Source organism: Anarrhichthys ocellatus, unplaced genomic scaffold (genome assembly GCF_004355925.1).
Source record: "Anarrhichthys ocellatus isolate YVR2014 unplaced genomic scaffold, GSC_Weel_1.0 scaffold5, whole genome shotgun sequence".
NCBI lineage: Eukaryota > Metazoa > Chordata > Actinopteri > Perciformes > Anarhichadidae > Anarrhichthys > Anarrhichthys ocellatus.
In genome coordinates this window covers 15,721,514-15,741,336 of record NW_022280035.1, presented here as the reverse complement: position 1 = coordinate 15,741,336, position 19,823 = coordinate 15,721,514, and the positions used below count along the sequence as shown (strand labels likewise).

At 41.6% G+C, this 19,823-nt stretch overlaps 2 protein-coding genes across 4 annotated transcripts; both read left to right on the top strand.

Moving 5' to 3' along the window:
* Positions 1-1,238: 1,238 nt before the first annotated feature.
* Positions 1,239-8,382, top strand: amt (aminomethyltransferase). The gene is made up of 9 exons (XM_031845288.1): positions 1,239-1,459; positions 2,743-2,910; positions 3,130-3,210; positions 3,646-3,777; positions 3,870-3,948; positions 4,479-4,624; positions 5,619-5,799; positions 6,015-6,170; positions 6,799-8,382. Exons 1-9 carry the CDS (start codon positions 1,277-1,279, stop codon positions 6,972-6,974), a joined length of 1,302 nt encoding a protein of 433 aa, XP_031701148.1. The 5' UTR covers positions 1,239-1,276; the 3' UTR covers positions 6,975-8,382.
* Positions 8,383-9,316: 934 nt separating this feature from the next.
* On the top strand, positions 9,317-17,672 carry ifrd2 (interferon-related developmental regulator 2). 3 transcript variants are annotated; one of them, XM_031845925.1, is made up of 13 exons: positions 9,317-9,819; positions 10,952-11,008; positions 13,676-13,792; positions 14,242-14,326; positions 14,464-14,588; positions 14,715-14,872; positions 15,400-15,453; positions 15,766-15,944; positions 16,066-16,174; positions 16,291-16,425; positions 16,563-16,691; positions 16,953-17,045; positions 17,233-17,672. In XM_031845925.1, exons 1-13 carry the CDS (start codon positions 9,777-9,779, stop codon positions 17,311-17,313), a joined length of 1,365 nt encoding a protein of 454 aa, XP_031701785.1. In that variant the 5' UTR covers positions 9,317-9,776; the 3' UTR covers positions 17,314-17,672. The 3 variants fall into 3 exon arrangements, with proteins under 3 accessions (XP_031701785.1, XP_031701786.1, XP_031701784.1); XM_031845926.1 differs by lacking the exon at positions 10,952-11,008; XM_031845924.1 differs by lacking the exon at positions 9,317-9,819 and having other exon boundaries at positions 9,826-11,008.
* Positions 17,673-19,823: the final 2,151 nt, after the last annotated feature.

The window sequence follows — 19,823 nt, the reverse complement described above, 5'->3', positions numbered from 1 at the left end:
CACACAAACTCATAAAAACTCACATGGACAAATATCATTGGGTGCACAGGTAGGAGAGGTAGGCAACTTTATCTGGGCAAAAACAACTCTTATGTTTTCGGGACCTTAAAATAACGACAGATGAGATTAAATGTCTTGATTTCCATAGGATGTAAATAAGAAAATAGCAATTGGCAAAATCCAACTCGTGGATGTATGAGTTCCACTTTATTAAGATAAAATTAGTAAATGAAATATGTAGAATGAGCATAATGGAGACTTATGATATGATACTACTTGCAAAAAAAAACAATACAATAAAAAACTAACAGCTATGTGTGAGGATCCTGTTGGCTCTGTGATCTAAGGCACAAGCCATTTAAAACCCTCCAGGATTTGGAATTTGTTAGTTTGCAGTTTGCCCTGTTTTCCACCCCTGAACACTGCCCTCAAAAGGAGAAAATCTGTGGAAGAATGGTGTGTAACTGAGGTGGTCTTCTATCTCTTCACATCTTACATTGATATCACATCCTTTAAGAACAATTGCATTTCAATAAAAATATACATGACACATAAATTACTACAGTAACTAAATGTCCTATCAAAGACACTATGGCGATCAAACGGCCTCATGGTCGTATAAATCCTCTCTGTCTCCTGTGGGACATGTGGACCAATGAACTCCCTCCATTGGATTTGTGCAAAGTCCTTTGAGCTCACAGATGTTTTGTCTTCTTCTTGTGCCATTGTTTGGTGCTGAATCTGCACATGTGGTCCAGACTATATTTGGACCACATGTGTACACCTGGTCAGTTTTTGGCTGAAGTTAATCAGGTTTGTCCCTCACAAGCCACATGAATAACTGTCTAATACTAGCTTTAACAAACTAACACACAAAGCAACACATTTAAAAACAGTACTCTCAATTAACAAGCCATAAACAGTGTCACGTTTATGGTATCCACTTTAAAAGAATCAAGCTTTCTGAAAAAACAATACTATACTACTTTAGCCTATTAACAAGGCTCTTATAGATAATCCATATGATCTTATCCGTGGTCAAAAAGCAAAAGGGGAATTATGCCTAAAACCAAAGCATTATTTCTGTATTATCTTAGTTGCTTGATAAGATGAGGCAAGAGCCATCAAACTTTGAACTCCTGCAGGTCAGACTCATCAACTACACATCCCACAAGTCTTTGCTCTTTCCTCCAATCGCTACCGCTTCGTGTGTTTTTGCCAGAAGGCGAGCAGGAATCCCAAAGTGTGAAGTCCAAAGAGTTTAGTGGAACAGCGGATGTGTGGCCAGTCAGACGGGCGCGCGCGTGAGACCTCAGCGGGGGAAACAGGAGGCATGATGTGGGCTCGGTTGCTGGTCGGCGTCGGGGGTTCGCGGCTCGGGCTGCGGGCTTCCAGGGACGGTTTGCTGCGGGCGGCTGCTGCTGGACATGCGGGGAAGAGGCAAGCTTCCAGCGGAGACGTAAGTGCACCGCGAAGTATGCCCCGCACGGCAAAACAAGCTACAACTTATCCAAAGTGCTCGTGCGTCTCTTTGGATAAAGCAGCTTTGGCACAGTGGTGCAAGGTGTTACTTGTCTTATCGTACGATATAAAGGTTGTAGACATATGCTGTGTTAATTGTTCTCAGTAGTAGCTTTAATATTAATTAAGAGAATGCTTTATGCCATATTTTTCATTTCCTGGATGATATTTGAAATGTAGTTTATGGAGACGACGTTAGAGTCGTTACATTTGACCGTCACTGCAGGAATCCTCCTTTTAGTGTTGCTACATTACAATAATGACATCTGTGTGTCACAGCAGCAGTGATGTCATGCAGACATAATGTGCATCTGTCCCAGCAGACTGCCATCCTCCCTCCCTCTGTCTGCTTCACTTCACTGTGCTGCACGACAGGATTTTTTAAAATTAAAACCACGAGTGACTGACTCCACAGTGCTGTGAGCGCTGTCTCTGCTTACTAAATGTGGGGCTTTGAAGTGTGAACTTACCCACAACCATTCATTCAGCAATGCACTCATTACATCACTGACGAGGCAATGAATGAAATGATCAGTAAAATGATGCAAAATATAAGTTCTTAATTGTATATCCTTTTTTAATAAATCCTCAGTCAGCATATCTTTGAGTGTTGCACAAAGCAAAAAGGGGTAAAAAGACTAAAGTCCCTCTCCTAACCATGTGGCCATCCGTTATCTATAGTTCATTAATTGTAGGTGTGTGTGTGTGTGTGCGCATTACAACCAGAACAACCACCTCTCCTTTGTTCATTCAAATTAACAGCTGACTTTGGACTTGGAACAGTTTCGTGAAAAAACAATTGAGTGTTATGTAAAGTGCCGACACACTCTTGCCCATAATGCACTTCTGCTGCTGCGCTGATAAGCCCCCCTCACCGGCGGGTTCGTAGGTCAGAAGTCGGTGCACAAAAGAACAGAACACGGGTGTGTAGAAACAACTGACCTGTCACGCTACCATTTGACAAGTGTATGCTTCCTCTTGGGATTGTGATACAATATGTTACAGTGGTTGGATTGTCATTGCATTGAAAAATACCACACAACAATTAAGTACTAATAAAATGTCATTTTTGGAAACACTAAAATATCCTGATTATAGCACCCTTAAGATGCATATTTTATTCCATTTAGTATTATAATTAATACATCAAAACTTACGTACTGCATTCCATATGTTTCTATTCTCCGGTTCACTCAGCATAGCGTTTCATTTCCCCACCAGGCTGCCTTGAAGAAGACTCCGCTGTTTGACTTCCACAGGGAGCAGGGGGGGAAGATGGTGGAGTTTGCAGGCTGGAGTATGCCTGTCCAATACAAAGACAGTCACATCGCCTCACACATGCACACCAGAGAGCACTGCTCCATCTTTGATGTCAGCCACATGCTGCAGGTGAGATCAGCGTAAACAAATACATACAGTACACTCTTGAACCCAGGTACACAGATATATACATGTATAAAAACTCATATATCATAGAGTACACATCATCATAGTAAAATACAGCACTTTGTCAATTAGACTTGTTTTGATCCACGAAGCAACCAACCAGAAAAAGAAAAGATCTCATTGCTGTGTTTGAAAATATCCTTTTTCTTTTGTTTCTCTCAGACCAAAGTCCACGGCAAAGACAGGGTGAAGTTCATGGAGTCTCTCGTAGTTGCAGATATCGCAGAACTCAAGGACAACCAAGTGAGATGAAGGATTGTTTCATGTTGAACCTACAAAAACACACTTTTTAGACACATTATCACCTTTTTAAGTTGGTATGTGGGGAACTTGTTTGTTAACAGTTGGATATTTATACATTCAGCGGATACATTAGCATTTATTTGGAGTGTTTCTGGGCGCCTGATGAATATAAGTCTCATGTTACTCTCCTTGTGGCTCTACTTTGGGTTGCAAAAGAGAGTATATGTGATAAGAAATAATTCTATAACATTCACTTATCTGAATTATCACACAGTTTTGTATCATTTTCCACATTTTGGTTATTTTGAATAGCTAGTGCCAACTTCTGGGAAATAATCAGCTTTATGATTGGATCATCTAAGACACATTTATTGTGAACAGGGCCTTGCATAGGTCACACATTCACCCGCTCATCGTTTTCCTCTCACCCCTCAGGGTACGTTGTCCCTCTTCACCACTGAGAAAGGAGGGATTATTGACGACCTCATTGTGACAAGGACGGACCGGGGCTACCTCTACGTCGTCTCCAACGCTGGCTGCTCCGACAAGGACTCGGCTCATATGAAGGTAAGAGCAGACAGAGAGTGTGTGTAGTAGACAGACGGGTCTGGAGTGTGGTAGACTGATAGAAGGTGTGTGTGTGTGTGTTTTGCCTATAGGCCAGACTGGCAGAGTTCAAAGCTGAAGGTTTAGATGTGGATCTGGAGTTCCTCGATGAGGCGCTGATTGCTCTGCAAGGTAAACTATTCTTCCTTACTCCTTTCCTTTCCTACACCCCCTATTTTGTTGTTTGTTTCTGTCCTTCCTCTCTTTCTGTCTTTTTCCTCCCGCATGTCAGCCCATCATTCCTCATTTCTGCCCTGTTTCTCGTTTTTATTCAAGGAAGCTATAAAAGAAGGAAGGGTCATTACGTCCCTGAACTCACAGTAGTGCCAAGCCGGTAGTATTCTTCGTCTTTGTTATCAATAACTAACCAACCATCAAACTGTTAGTGTTATTTTATATTATTCAGAGAAATTAGAATAGTTTCACAATAACTCAATGACCCTTCTTTCTTTTAGGTATCCCTTGCCTCTATCTGGATTTTACCACTATTTAATTCCTCTCCTCCCAGTTATAGTAATATTATCTCACTTTCTTTCTTTGCCCCACACTGAATCTTTTGTTAATTGCTATTTAATTTTTCTGGCTATTTGACCTCCTCTGTGTCGGACTCTCCATGCCGTGGTATATGTAGATAGTTCATCAGTTGTGTTGTGTGTCGTCAGGTCCATCCATGGCTCAGGTGCTCCAGGAGGGGCTAAAGGAGGACCTCTCGAAGCTGACCTTCATGAACTCCACCTTGGCCACTGTGTTTGGTATTCCTGGCTGCAGGGTCACTCGCTGCGGATATACCGGAGAAGACGGGGTGGAGGTCAGCATCTCTTTCTCTTTGCTTCCTTCCTACACTTAACAAATATATAAATATCTATAAAAGTGCACTCAGTGATTGCAGGTCTCCAGAAAGATATGCACACCTGTCCGAACGCATGATCTCCCTCCAGACTAATGCCTGGCGGAGATAATGAAGCCGCTACTTTCACGTATATTTCAGTCTGAACCAAACTGATGGAGCAGCAGACACACTGATGTACAATAGAAAGACATTGCTATCCACAAAGCCCAGTCACAGGATAACAAACAATAATACATGTGTTGTGTACGTACACTTTTTCCTCTTGCTGTGTGTAATTGTTCTCGTAAGAAGAATCACTTTATTCCTAAGAAAACACAAGATGAAACTGTTCAGAAGAAGTGTTTCTGTGAATCTGATAGTTGAGTCACGATTACACATTGCACGATTGCACATGATGCGTAATGTCTGTGAAAAACACAGACCTCAAGTCTCAGTAGTGTGTTCAGCTTTATTTCAATTCCAATTTGTTGTCACTCAATTATCATCTTGATATTTAATTTGTTAACACTCTTTAAATATTCTGTTTGGAAGAACCTGCAGCCTGGTTCCAGATGAATGGTTCACTACGTGGATTTATCTTTTTTCACCCTCTCTGCTGGACCTCTGTAGATCTCAGGATGGATGTGGGTGGGTCTCTCTATGGCTAACAGAGGGAATGTGGGAGTTTGTTTCTCTTTGTCTCATCTTTTCCTTTCACACAACTCATCTTTCACTCTGTGTTTTTACTCCATGAACATTCTGAGGTCTGTAAAAATAAGATACTAATTAATTCCTCAGCATAGTAAAACAACTATGGACTATGTCATTACTTGTACCCATCATCTCTTTTATATATTTATATATATATTTAATGAAAAAAATACTGTTTTTATTCAAATATTGATGCGTTTCCAGTTAAAACTCCTTGGATGGAGACCCATCTCTACAATCTGTCTGTGTCTCTGTGTTTCAGATCTCCGTCCCTCAGTCCAGAGTGGTGGAGCTGACGGAGAAGCTGCTGGCTAACGGTGAGGTGAAGCTGTGTGGTTTGGGCGCCAGGGACAGTCTACGGCTGGAGGCGGGGCTTTGTCTCTATGGGAATGACATAGATGAGACCACCACACCTGTGGAGGGCAGCCTAGTGTGGACCATAGGTAAGATTTCTGTTTTCGTTCCAAAATATTTGCATTAAGATTTAACGTTCACCTTCAGTGAAGAGGCCCTAAAAACACACCGTACACTACCTGCTCAACACAAAACGGCAGAGAGACACAGTTAGCGACTACATTTGGCACTTTACTTGGGCTTTGAATGTACAGTGCAGTCTGGTCTGTGTGTTCACTCTGTTGCTTTGTCTTCTTACGCGCAGGAAAGCGTCGGCGTCAGACCAAGGATTTCCCCGGCGCTGACATCATTGTGCCCCAGATCAAAGCCAAGACGGCCAGGAAGAGAGTCGGCCTGGTGTCCACCGGCCCCCCCGTCAGGCAACACACACCCATACTCAGCCCTGATGGAAAGGTCATAGGTCAGAAAGCAAACACGGCGGAAGTGGTTTACATGAGGGAGCTTGGGTACCCCCTGAATTTCAATTAAAGAGTGGCCCAACACCGGTGGAAGGAAATCATTGCTGGAGTAGACGTGAAATAAAATGAACAGAATTTAAGAATTTAATTGTTTTAAAATAACACGCAGCACCATCACTGACACAAAATAGAGTCTATATTAAAGCCACATTGTGTAGAATTTTTACAGGCATTGTTGTATCTTTCATGGTACTGCCACTGGGGGTCGCAATTTCAAATTTCACACATTGTCTCTTTAATATTTCTAATTTAATTTGAAATATTCAGTTTAGTTTGACATCATACAAAACGTACCATATCAATGTAATGAATATCAATTCTAGTAATCAGTTTTTGTAACATATTTTCACATGTTGTGATGTATATTAATAATGAAAAAAAAATATTGGTGGAATGAATGAAGGAGTGAAATAATGTAATGTGTGAGCAGCCAAAGATCGAGTAGATCAACACGTCGGTGTGCTGCTCAGGAAGTAAATCTGAACCAGAGAGGACGACCAACGATGTGGCCAGAAAGGGATTCAGATGGAAATTTCCAAAGTGTGACCTCTTCTCTGCTCTTTTATTTAGGTGAAGTGACCAGCGGCTGCCCGTCTCCCTGCCTAAAAAAGAACATTGCCATGGGTTACGTGGATGCGGCATTCGCTAAAAACGGAACAGCCATCCAGGTCGAGGTCAGGAAAAAAGCAGTGCCCGCCTCCGTCAGCAAGATGCCCTTCGTCCCCACCAACTACTATTCTGGATAGGAGGGACACACACACAGTACACACACAGTACACACACAGTAGACACACATACACACACTGGACCATTCCTGCACTCTGTCCATATGTACCAATGTTGTCCCCTTCTGTTTACCTCCAGCACTGCAACACCAGTGTAAGACTGAACGTCTTCATTGATGAGTCCTCTGAGAGGAGATAATCCCAAAAAATGCTAAACTATTATATGATACAGTATGTGTGCTGCTCTGATGTGATCAGACACTTTCATTGTGTGGCACATTAAATGCATTATAGTTTGTCTTTGAGACGCTAAAGCAGAGATGCAATGTTCAGCTCCACAGTGTAAACATTTCAAACAGCAGGCTGTCACTCTACACACAGCTAGTATGCTGCCTGCTCCTCTTTCTAAAAAGAAGAAAAATACATCATCCGGTGACACGGTTTCACATATGGATGCGTGCGCATGAAATCAATTACAAACAGTATTGTTGAGTCAGAGAATGTATGTATGATGTCATGGGCTAAGATGCTCTGTTAATATTAGTCGTAGACCAATTTCTGTTTTTTCTTTTAATGCTTTCTAAACGGACAGCAGGTTAAACTGATTCAAGTAAGAACAGAACCATTGAGACTGGATCCATTAAACACAATGATTTAATTCACTTTTTTGTTGTAGTATATAGATTTAGCTAATGAAACAGGACATCATTTACTTTGTTTCCGCTGAACCAAACTAAGAGATTCCAAATGGTTCTTCTGATATTAAATCACTGCATGTCTGCATTTTGTCAAGGCCTTCCGAATCCCACAGAGTCAACTCTCTGTTCATGTTTGTTGTTGGTCGTAAACAGCTTGATCAACAGAGGTCAAACAGGGTCAGCTACAAATCCTTCCAACACAAAACACCTTTCTGAAATATACCAATTAACACAAACGTGTCAGTTCTAGTTTGTGAAATTGGCATTTTTGTTTAAATCAGGAGATTTTCTCACGGAGTTCTTGTTTGGAGGGAAATTGAGGGAGTTGTAGTTTGCTTTGTTGATTTGGTCATAAACCTCCACATCAAATAAAACCTTTTTTATTTTATCATAATGTGATGAACCTGACAGAGAAGTTTACGCTACATGTGGCACAATGACAACTTGAAATAATTGGAAAATATGTTAATTGTGATTATGTGTGTTCTGTCTGGCACCTAATGAAATGTAATTTCATTGTCTTTGGACTTTCTGTTGAGCTCTGAATGTATTATTTTGTGAAAAATTATAACATACTTAATATAAAAATAATACTACTGATTTATACGTTTGTTTTTTGTCATCTCTGTCTTTAAGACGCACCTTTTGTGTCACTTGATTTGAATTTTTAATTGAATTTTCATGTAAACATTTTGCAGAGCTGTTTATTTGAATTAAAACTATCTTTTGTCTATTAAACACAATTTTATTTAACATTTCTTGTGACCCACTCTCAAATTTTACTGAATGGACTGATTTAAAAATACGATAGCGTTTTTATAAATACAAGACACTTCTTCACATTACTGTGGTCAGTCAGTCTGGCAAAAAAACTTGGCCCAGGGATATGGAACAGGATTAGGGCCCTGAGTGTCTCATTTGTCTCACAATTTTGACTTTCCCAAAGATCAAATTGTGGCATATATGGGTTTTGGTAGAGCAATGAATGACCAAAAACGCACAAAATTCAGACTTGATGCATGTCAGTGTTGTGATTTATACAGATTTTTTATATGTTCTACTTTATTTTTTATCATTATTATCAGTGGGTGTTAGATTTAGAAGCACGGACTGTGTTGTGTGTTATGAGAACCCTCACAGCACCACACTTTGTTTTTTCCAGGGCAGTTTTCTGCCTGGTTCCAAATAGTAGAGTTTCGGTTTAATAAATCTCAAATGACCTCCACTGAATTTATTTACTTTTTCGTTTATATCAATTCTATGTCTATCCCCCTTTATTTAAAAGCACTTTGAGCTGCATTGCTTGTATGAAAGGTGCTTCACAAATAGTTCATATTATTATTATATTTAAAAATATATATCTCAGAGTATTGTTTTATTTCAGAGAATTCACTATCCTCTTTATATATATATATTTCAACAGTCTCAGAGTTCTGTCTGATTTTCTACTATATATACTTTCATCCAGAATTCTGACTTAACTCACTCATATTTGGTCATCTTTCAGAATAAGACTAATCACTGAACTCACATTCATCTAGAAACCTGCTTCGTGCATCACATCTGGGGTTAGTTAGGCGGTTTAAACACCGGGAACGGGGGATACTAGCAAAACTAAACTGGCAACCCCGGCAGCCTGTTTGATCAGTAGTTACTGAGGGGAAGATGGTGGGCTTGGCGACAGCAGCGTGCTCGAAACTCCGTCCCAAACACTTTGGAAATTACTCACTCTCCCAACCTGGTATTAGATATAGATTAGCGGGGGACCATCACAGATAAATACATCGTGAAAACCATTGAAGAAAGTGACTTTTTCGCCATTTTTTTATTCCAAGACTGGAGAAAGCGGGGAGTTTGCTGAGCGTGCTCGGTGGTTGGTGCTCGTGAAGGACGCTAGCCAACGTTAGCCGAAGTGTCAACAAAAGTGTGAGAGAGGGTGTAATTCTGTGAATTTGACCCAGCTGTCAAGATAAACCACGGAGAACACACAGCCCGCTGCTGCTGCCACTTTCACACCAACTGTCAAATCTGTGAGGAGCAGACTTCACAGTTTGACTGAAAGCACGCTAACTTTCGCGAGCTAACCTCAGCTAGCTTTGTTGTGAACTGTGGATCGGCACTCAAAATGCCACGGAGTAAAAAAGGGAAACGTGGCTCCAGCAAGCCGGGTAAGTGTAGCAGCCATGCTAACTCACCAGGAATGTAGTGACTGCATATGGCAGTTACGATTAAAGTGCTAATGCACGCTGTAAAGCTTGTATGCAACACCTTTCTCGTTAAGCCACACTAACCTAACGTTAGCTGTAACAGTTACATTAGTAGTCTGGGTATCTTTTCCACGCGGCACGATTTAAAAACAGCGATAATGTCACAGCTGGTTGCTCCTCTAACTTTAGCCACTTGACTTAAATAGGTTTTCCAGACTGCCATGTGGTTCATAGTGATGTAGCTAAGCTCTGCATGTGTTTGTGATATTTATGTTGAAGCTACTCACTCTACTGAGTTTATATAAGAAGTTAAAACATCGTTGAAGGGCTGAAGAAAGTGTAATTCGTTTACGGTTAACAGATAACATCTGCCAGCATTCAGGGCCCTGGTTTGCTAAAGCTACACTTGCCGGGTTAAAGTTAACCGCACGGTATTTTTAGCAGCCATGTGCCGCTTAGTACAGGTAACGTAACTTTGGAGAAACTGCGTTGAAGAGGACCAACGTGTGCAACAATAGGGTCTTTAATTGCACATGTTTCGAGTTCGTTTACGTGCAGTTAAATTGCAGCGCGGAATTCACGGTTGCACGTTTCAATCGTTGTACAGTAGTGTTGCGGACCATGCATGTGCCTGTAAGGGCGTTACAGACATGGATGTACATAAAGCGAACAGTTGCAGCCCCCTCACGTTGCATGGAGTGACGTAACCCGGGAAGCACACACGTGCCAGCGCCGAAATACACGCACACGCTAACTCACATATACAGTTTCGAGAGATATAGATATATGCTAATTGCTTTACAGATTAAAAATAGAGACTCACTGGGAAATATAACAGACATTGACTAAGATAGGTAGTATTTGCACATCTGTGTCAATTTTATGATTCAGCATTGTTAATTATGCATCAGTATTTTCTAATGAAAAGTTCCAGGAAAATGGTGCTCACTTCTGATGTTTTCTACCCCGTCATGGTCATCCCTGCATTTGACCTATCTTTGCATTCATTCATTCATTCCCTTCACCTTCTTGCTCCACTCTATATACACCCTTTACCCATCCATTCATCCCTCCGTCCATACTTCATCTCCAGGCTGTCTTCGTCAGGAGGTTCTTCAGCTGCAGCTGTCGGCTAAAGCCTCGCCGAAAGGTAACTCCTCTGATGCTTGACCCCAGCTTCGCGTCCAGCTTAAGGCTTGTCCAGGCGCTCTTGAACGTCACTACAGTGCATGTCATACACCCACCGGCCTCTCTCGTGCTAAACTCCCCATGTTGTTTTTGCAGTCGCACTGAAATGTTTAAACTTCTCCCTCCTCATACATTACCTGCCCTGGCTGCTCACTTTACTGACTGACTGGTTGGTTGACTTTCTCACGGCCTCATTGTGGTTTTGCAGCATATTGGCAAAATCCCTTCATTGCTTGAGTTTCTTAAGTCATGTACATGTCATGCTTGAACACACCCTCCCCCCACCATCATGCTTTTGATGGCTGTTTAAAACACAAACGGCACATGACTATAAATAAAGTTTACCCACACTTACGATTGGCTGCTTTCATCTAGTCTTGCATCGTCACCGTATACTTTGCTTAAGTCCGAGTGTGCACCCATCGCACCATTGTGGTTGAAATCTCTCCGATCAGCCAACCTCTTTTTCTCCCCAGAAAGGTTTGGATTCATGCAGTCGTTGCTTCCTGGAGTGACTTGGTTCTCTCTCTCTCTCTCTCTTATGTGAATAAATGATGTGCATATCATGCCAGTGTGACATTCTTGACACTGTTTTCAAATGACCTCACTGCACGATACACTGAGGTGTTGGTTTATTTTGTTATTGTGTCATCATTCTTTGTGGCTTTCCCATCCCACATTGCCTTACTGCTGCCGTGTGTTTATTTAGTTTTTAATACTTGTACAAGTGACATTTCATTAATTGGTCGATTAAGAGTTCAAATCTGCAAGTTTCCACAAATCTCTACAGATGGCAAATTGGACAGAATCTGATGTTACACTTGCGAAGTTGTCGTTCAGCAACAGCTTGTAGAGAGATCACAGGTTAATTTAGTCTCCCAGCTTGTACTACAAGGCCACGGCCAAGGGACTCGAACTACCTCCAGCTCACCCCTTTGGCTTGGACTTGGGATTTGTCCGTCAGCAGATCCTCTTCCTCGGGGACTGAGTGATTGCTATGTAAGCAGAATGTAGCAAAGTGGAGACGACACGTGAGTCGTGGCAGGGAGCTCGCGCTTATCATAACTGTGCTGTGTGTGGGTAGGCCTGCGTGGGAAGCCATGTAGCTGTGTGTTTGTGTAGCTTTGAAGTGACCTGTTGAGCCAAGAGCCAAGGTGGGTCAAGGATGATGACTGGGAAATAAATGACTGATACAGGCCCGCACGAGTGTTATCTCCTCTGCCAACGGTAGCGGTGTGAAAGAGAGCGGCTGCAGAAATCAAAATATTACGTCAGGAAGGCAGGGTTGTCTTCTGACAATATAAGTATAAGCTAACTTACAACCAGTGTAATATGCTGACGTGAGTCAAACGGTAGCTATTAATTGGACCACAACTATGCAACTATTGTGTCATTACAGTGCAGCACAGTTTTGGCATTGATTTAATTATCCAGTCAGCTCATTTGTAAAATGTTTCAAAAGCAGCAGCCAACAGTAAGGTGTGAAGGAGTTAAAGCTTCATTGTTCAAACAGGTTTAATCAGTTTTTACTGCTACTGTCACTATTTTCCTCGCAATAGCATTTTCAGAAGCATACATTAAATTGCCTTTAAATGATAGCGTGGTGCATTGTGGTAAATTAGTCACACACAGCAGACATTCAGCAGCATTTGGCTTGTGGCTGAAAATATCTTCACTTTTAAATTAAAAGAAAAACCAGAATAGCAAGTCAGACAACAGCTTCACAATTAAGTCTTCTCAGTTTACACATTATGAGCTCAAACATAGTGCTGCTTCCAGTCACTCATTTAGCTGCTTTTGAATTCTTCTCTGGACTTGTCTTACTACCTGAGCACAGGTGGATTTAACTGAATAATATCAGACAAAATGTTGCTAGTTGTCATAGTTACGGTATATTTAGGCGTCGAGCCTGTTGCTATTGTCTGATAATGTTTTTCATGGAGAAAGTAAATTGCAACTACAACTTCCATGTGGCATTGCTGCAACACTCAAAGTGACCTCGACTGTCCTGGTTGACCTGAACACACACACAAACACAGTCTGACCATTCTGGATTGTACACACTGAATGAATGAATAAGTGAATTGCATCTCTGGTCTCCAGTAATCCCCCCCACAGTAGAAAGTCCTGAGCCAGCAGGAACCCTAGGGTTAGCTTAGCTTAGGCTGCCTGGCTCTTACCCCGTGTCGGGCTCAGACTCAGTGTAACGAACTGACGCACTACATACACAGAGGGCGGAGCTGTGTGGAAACACTAATTACCGCCCAGTATCAATAAACACATAGAACATCCTTCTGTTGTCATTATGCCCTGATTATTAACACCGTGATAATCAGACCCTGCAAACTGCAGAGGTGTAGCCACTCCAGATACGAGTCATGTTACAGTTTAAATATAGCATCGCTGTTATTTATATACAGTAAGTTAGTGGAGTCTAGTCGTCGGTTGTGAGAATCAGTCTTGTGTAGACACTTTGTATTTTCTCAGTAGGTGGTTCGATGCTTCATAGAAGACGTCTGTCTTCTATGTGACGGCATTCTAGTGTAAAGTGTTTCTGCTATTTTGTCCTCTCTCCCTTATTATCCCCTCGCCTCACTGTTTCCCCATCCGTCTCTTCTTCTGTCTCCAGGAGTTAGAAATGGGGTGAAGGGAGAGTCCGGTGCCAGCGATGATGATCCGACGTCTGATATTCTCAGCCACGGCAGCAGTGCCAGCGAATGCACTTCTGTGGTGGAAGAGGCCGTAGGTTTGTACATAAATGCAGATAATACATACATATTTATTTTTTGATGATGGCCATGGTACTGCTTACATACACCAAAGGAAATGAACACAGCCAACATGTTAGTACATTTTGCTTCCTATTAGCATATTCATTACAGTAATTTAGCAGACGCTTTTATCCAAAGCGACTTACAATTCAGATTCTATCACACACACACACACACACACACACACCCCATAGGCACAGCTACGGGAGCAATTTTGGGGTTGAGTGTCTTGCTCAAGGACACATCGACGTGTGACTAGCGGAGCCGGGGATCGAACCACCGATCTTCTGATTGAAGGAGGGCCCCGCTCTCCACTTACACACATTCTTTGGTGTTGGGACAGTAAAACTGACATGACCCTAAACTGAAGCATTGAAGTTGAATACAGTTAGCCAAACCCTGTGTGTTGACTTGCCCAACACAGGAGGGGAGCAGGTGGATGAGCTGACGGCCCAGGAAGAGACAGAAGACAAACTAAAGCAGTGTATAGACAACCTGATGGATAAGAGGCGAGTGTTGTTTCTTTGTCATTAGAAATAGGAAATGTCAGGAATGAACAGAAAGACATGCAACGTGATGGTGAAACACCAGACTGTGAGAGATATTAACACATGGTCCCCTCTCTCTCTCGCTCGGTCTCTCTCAGCGCTAAGACGCGTCTAGCAGGTCTCGAGTCGTTGCGACAGGCCTTCTCCTCCAGAGTGCTGTACGACTTCCTGACAGAGAGACGCCTCACCATCAGCGACTGCCTGGAAAGGAGCCTTAAAAAGGGTAAGGGTAAAATAACCTGCTACATGCATACAACATTTCATCCTCTGTCTCCCAAGGTGGAACAGCAACGCAGTCAAAAACAACTGCAGTTAAACAGATTAAAAAAACCTTCTTTTCCCTTTTTAGGCAGCGTGGAGGAGCAGGTAGCGGCGGCCATGGTCTTCACCCTGCTCTGTATCCAGCTGGGGGGTGGAGATGAGGCAGAGGAGGGCTTCAAGATGCTTCGCCCCATCTTCACCGCAATTCTAATTGACAACAGTGCCAGCATAGCAGTCCGCCAGAGTGTGAGTAATCGCATAAACATTCTCTGATATCATGCAAAACTTTGGATATCTTTCATTTCCAGAAACTCGCGGAAAAAAAATGACAAGAGGAGCGGAAAATAGAACATGAAACGCACATCAGCTCGCACATATGCAGGCCATGTGTAAATGCTGGATCCTAAATGAGTTACACGGGTTACAGCTGAAAACTCGGCAATGTGACAACAACAAAACCAAAAACATCTGGTTAAGCTACTAGTTGATTTAGTGCAACTTCTGAAAAGCACTTCTTCCACCCAGCTGACCTCACTCTCCCTTCCATTGTTGTAGTCTATTGAGGCAAAACATTGACAAACTATAACAACTTCAGGGTTGACTAGGCTATTTGAATAACAAATTGCATTAGGATCATGGTAGCAACTCTATTGCAATGGTCATATGAGTTTTGATGTTGCAAGCTTAGCATCTGGGTAATCCCTGCTTCACTCTTTGTCCTTGTTTGAGTAAATGTCCGGTTATTTGACTTCCATTTCATTTTTCTCCATCAGTGTGCCAGAGCTCTGGGGGTGTGCTGCTATGTCTCTACCTCTGAAGAAGGAGAGGTGAGAACAACTTGCTCTCAAAGGCTGAATCCATCATGATCTCACTACTCTTTGTTTGACTGCTAGTGGTGCACATGGTCCTGTTAACCTGTTGTTACCTCCACACACTCAAATATATCATGCAACAAAAGCCTTCTGAAAAATCTCCCAGATAAAATCCTGTCAAATGTGTGTCTACGGCTCTATTATCTGGGATAATGCAATAGTGGTATTGATCAATAGTGTTTGTTACACATCAACAGCTCGTCTTCTCGTCCCTCATTATATTTTCTCTGCCTTCTTCCCCTCAACATCTCCACTGAACCTCTCCAGGACTTGATCAAGTCGTTGGCCCTGCTGGAGAGCGTGTTCACGTCGTCCTACCCCAACAGAGAGGGGACGCTGCCCACACCCAAACCCGGCAGTCCAGCCCTACACAACGCCGCCCTGCAGGCCTGGTCACTGCTGGTCACCCTCTGTCCTGCGTCTCGACTGGCTGTGCTGCTTGACCTGTGAGTGGAACAAACTGTGTCCAAACTGTTATGCTTCAGTTTAGCTCTGTTTTAGTTTCGTGGTTGTGACATTTTGATAAATCCCAACAGTGGTTCTCTCCCCCTCTTGCCCTCTCTGTAGTCACCTCCCCAAACTGCAGGCGTGTCTGCAGAGCAGTGACGTCAACTACAGGATAACAGTGGGAGAGACCATCGCCCTGCTGGTGGAGCTCAGACGAGATATAGACGAGGTGAACACCCACACACAGACAATTGAGTACCTTTCTTTTACCATTAAACCCATAGCTGTTGTATTTCTGGTTTTAATATCAGATTTCTATGCTACAATTCTGTCTCTTGTGTGTAGGACTTTGAGGTGGAGGACAGTGAAAGTATGTGTGAATGTCTGAAGAGTTTAGCCACAGACAGCAATAAGCATCGAGCCAAGAACGACCGGCGGAAACAGCGCTCCGTCTTCAGAGACGTGCTACATTACATTGAGGTTTGTTTCATAGCTGCAACGATGATATTTGTAATGAATGGTTTTACTTCTGTATTAATAAAATGGTTCCTAAAATTTCCAGTTGTGCACATGTGCCCTGGCTTTGATTTTGTGATGTTTCCTCTCTTCTCCTGCAGAGCGAGGACTTCACCGAGGAGAAGATCAGGTTTGGCGTGGAGAGCGTTTACATCGACAGCTGGATGAGGAGACGAATCTACGATGCCTTCAAAGAGATCCTGGAGTCCGGAGTCAGACACCATCTACAGGTCAGCAAACACACTGGTCCTTGGTAGGCAAGATGACTTTACACGGTTTATTCCATTACGTTCTCCATATTTTAGAGGCTGTTGAAGGTGAATAGTAGATTTTCAACGCTGTTATCTTGATCCACTCATTTGCTTCCCCACAATTGTTTTTTGACTGTTGACGGTCTCGCCATTACATAAACACAAAACGGCAAAATCAATAGTTTCACAGTTGGACACAATACTTAATTTCAGTGTTTTTGTTTTTTTGTTGCGGTGCAGTTCAACCCACTACTGAGAGACATCTTTGGCCTCGGCCTGCCCCTCATCCTGGACGCCACGGTCAAAGCCAACAAGATCTCTAGATTTGAGAAGGTGACAGCATCTCTTCTGCTCACTGCAACAACCTGACCTCAGAGTTTGTCATTGCATTTTTCAGTTTTGCATTTATGCTGCATCCTTGTTCAGCTACACATGGTGCAAAATATAGAAATGCATCCAGTGTGATTACAGCTTGAGAAGAAAAACATTGTTGCGCTCATCTGTTAATCTTCTTCAACAGCATCTTTTCAACTCCGCTGCCTTCAAGGCCAGGACGAAACAGAGGAACAAAGTCCGGGACAAACGGGCCGACGTCATGTGAGAGAAGGATGGGGATGGACCGACTGGATGGTATGCAAGGAACTCCTTGAGCTCTAATGATGCCTTCAACACTTCAGCTGACATAAAGACTCAACAAACTCTCAACGGGGCGTTTCACTTGTGCTCCTTAATTTTAAACTAATTCTCGAGATTCAAGATGGCCAACATTTATATTCTTAGCTCCCACTGTTGAAGGCAATTTCACTATTCCTCCTCGCAGACGTTCGCCTTTTTTAACCATCAATTTTCCAATCATCATATTTCACAAATACTAGGCAAGTTCATTTGTATAGCACATTTCAACAACAAGGCAATTCAAAGCGCTTCACATAAAACCATTAAAAACATCAAAACACAAGGCAAAAAAGGAGATTTAAAAACAATTAAGAAACATTAAAAATAGTCATTAAAACACTAAAAAGCAGTGTAAGAAATAAAATACAGTAGTAAGATGCAGAAATGCAGGAAATTGATTAATATCCTTGAATCTGGTTCACTTAAGGGAAGCTTAATTTTAAGGGAAGTTTAATGTTCGAGCATAAACTTCTGTGACAAAAAGACGCAAACAGCCACGGTGACATTCTGGAAATACTCTTCTCCACTGTCGGCTAAATGTTCCTCATTATTCCCTCGTTCACCCTCTTGTCTTTACACCCAGAGTGGCTACTTCCAACTGCCAAACCAGAAACTGACTTTACAAACAATGTGACCTAAAAGAAGATGCGTGTGGTGTTTGTGTGAGTGTTTTAATTATTTTTTTAATTAACATCATGAAATAAAATGCATACAAACTACAAACAAAAGATGCCTGATTAAGAAAGGTAATGTCATATTTGTATTGATATTTTTTGAGAGGAGAAACGTTTTAGCTATGTCTGGTGGATAATTGTAATCTATTATAAGAGCAGTACTGTTTGATTTTTAAGAAACTTTAAAAATGCTAGGAACTGTTTACAGACACAATAATGGGATACCAATGAATGGGAACTTTTGTCATGTATATTTTTTAATGCGAGTGGGTGACTCATACAATCTATCATGTGCATGCATTGCAGATAGACTGCATAGGGATTTATGGTCAGATGTGTACTTGAATCATTAGATACATTTGAATGATTTTTTTCCTCTGAGCAGTAAATACGTACAGGCCACTAACCAAAGCTGCTGTTCACATGTTGAACGGTTTTGTTTGTAATGGTGTCGGCTGTTTTTGGTTATACTTCATTTAAAAATGACACTTAACAGTTGCCTGGGAATTTCAGTACCTTGGTGAAAACCTCTCAATCAGCTTTCACAGTTTGTGCTGTTGAAGCGGGTCTGACCCCCTGGACATGCTACAGCAGCACCAAACCGACTCATCAGGGGTTCCGGTGTTACGGCACATGGACAGAAGATGGATCAAGTGAAATAAAGATTATTTAAGCATGTTTCTTTTGTCTTTTGTAATGTCAACAAATGTCGTTCTGTGAGGAGATGGTGGTTGTTTCTGTCCTGGAAAGACTGGAATTTGGTGAATTCAGAATCGGAACAGTTTTTCACCAGATTATGTTGCACATACAAGGAATTTGACATGGTGGATGGCGCATAACAATCAACACAGTGCAAAAAATATTAAAATGTACAATAAAATACAAAAAGTGCACAGACAAACAGCACTTTAAACAAGTGTTATGTAATTTGTAATTACTTATCAGTTGGGAAATTAAATGTTAATGCAAATATTGAACTTAATTGGATTATTATCTTAAAATGGAAAGTAATGAGATTTTACTATGATAACCTGAAGAAAAAGTCAAAGTTGGCTTGATGCACAGACATGACAAACTAAATTTGGACAAAGAATTTTTAACAAAAAGCAGAAGTTTGAGAGATTTAAGAATGATGGTGAATGTTAAACATACTTAATTAAATAATAAAACTTCGGTAATAGGACACAAGGTCCTGTAGTTTATAGTCTGTCAGATAGTCGAGCAAAGATACAAATTGGAACAGCTCATTGCTGTGAATTTAGCTTCCACAGCTTGCAGGTTCTACTCTGCCATAGATTGTAGATATTGATTTGAATATTAAGTTCTGAAATGTTTAAAACTAACACTCCCTCATACAACTGCGGTCTAGTTAACAGACACTCAGATCTCGAGAGACAGCGAGTGTGACTACTGACTGTCAAGCGTCTGTCAGGTGTCACAACAGAGGCAAGCTAAACACTAGTTTGTATCCGTTATGGGAAAGGCTGGACCTGTAACAGCCACTGTTTATAGTCTTTGTGAGTATGACAGTTTATTAAAGAAAATTAAATCTACTCAAACTGAGGATGGATTCAGTCCTCTCTCCGACCATCACTGAGGACAATTATTTCTGGTGGAAAAATAACACCAGTGTTGTGCTTAGTCTACAGTGTAGTTTCCTCAAAGTAACATAGTGATGGTATAATATGTTAAAAATTGTAAAACATGAATTTAATTAAATTTAAAAAAGGCTGGTACATTTTATATATATATATATAAATAT

Excerpts from the sequence above, each read along its gene's own strand:
- amt (XM_031845288.1), top strand. The coding sequence starts at position 1,277 with ATGTGTGGCCAGTCAGACGGGCGCGCGCGTGAGACCTCAGCGGGGGAA. Across the intron at positions 2,911-3,129 it reads ATGTCAGCCACATGCTGCAG|ACCAAAGTCCACGGCAAAGA; the intron begins GTGAGATCAGCG and ends TGTTTCTCTCAG. Across the intron at positions 3,211-3,645 it reads CAGAACTCAAGGACAACCAA|GGTACGTTGTCCCTCTTCAC; the intron begins GTGAGATGAAGG and ends CTCACCCCTCAG.
- ifrd2 (XM_031845924.1), top strand. The coding sequence starts at position 10,813 with ATGTTTTCTACCCCGTCATGGTCATCCCTGCATTTGACCTATCTTTGC. Across the intron at positions 14,589-14,714 it reads GGAAAGGAGCCTTAAAAAGG|GCAGCGTGGAGGAGCAGGTA; the intron begins GTAAGGGTAAAA and ends TTCCCTTTTTAG. Across the intron at positions 17,046-17,232 it reads AGATCTCTAGATTTGAGAAG|CATCTTTTCAACTCCGCTGC; the intron begins GTGACAGCATCT and ends CTTCTTCAACAG.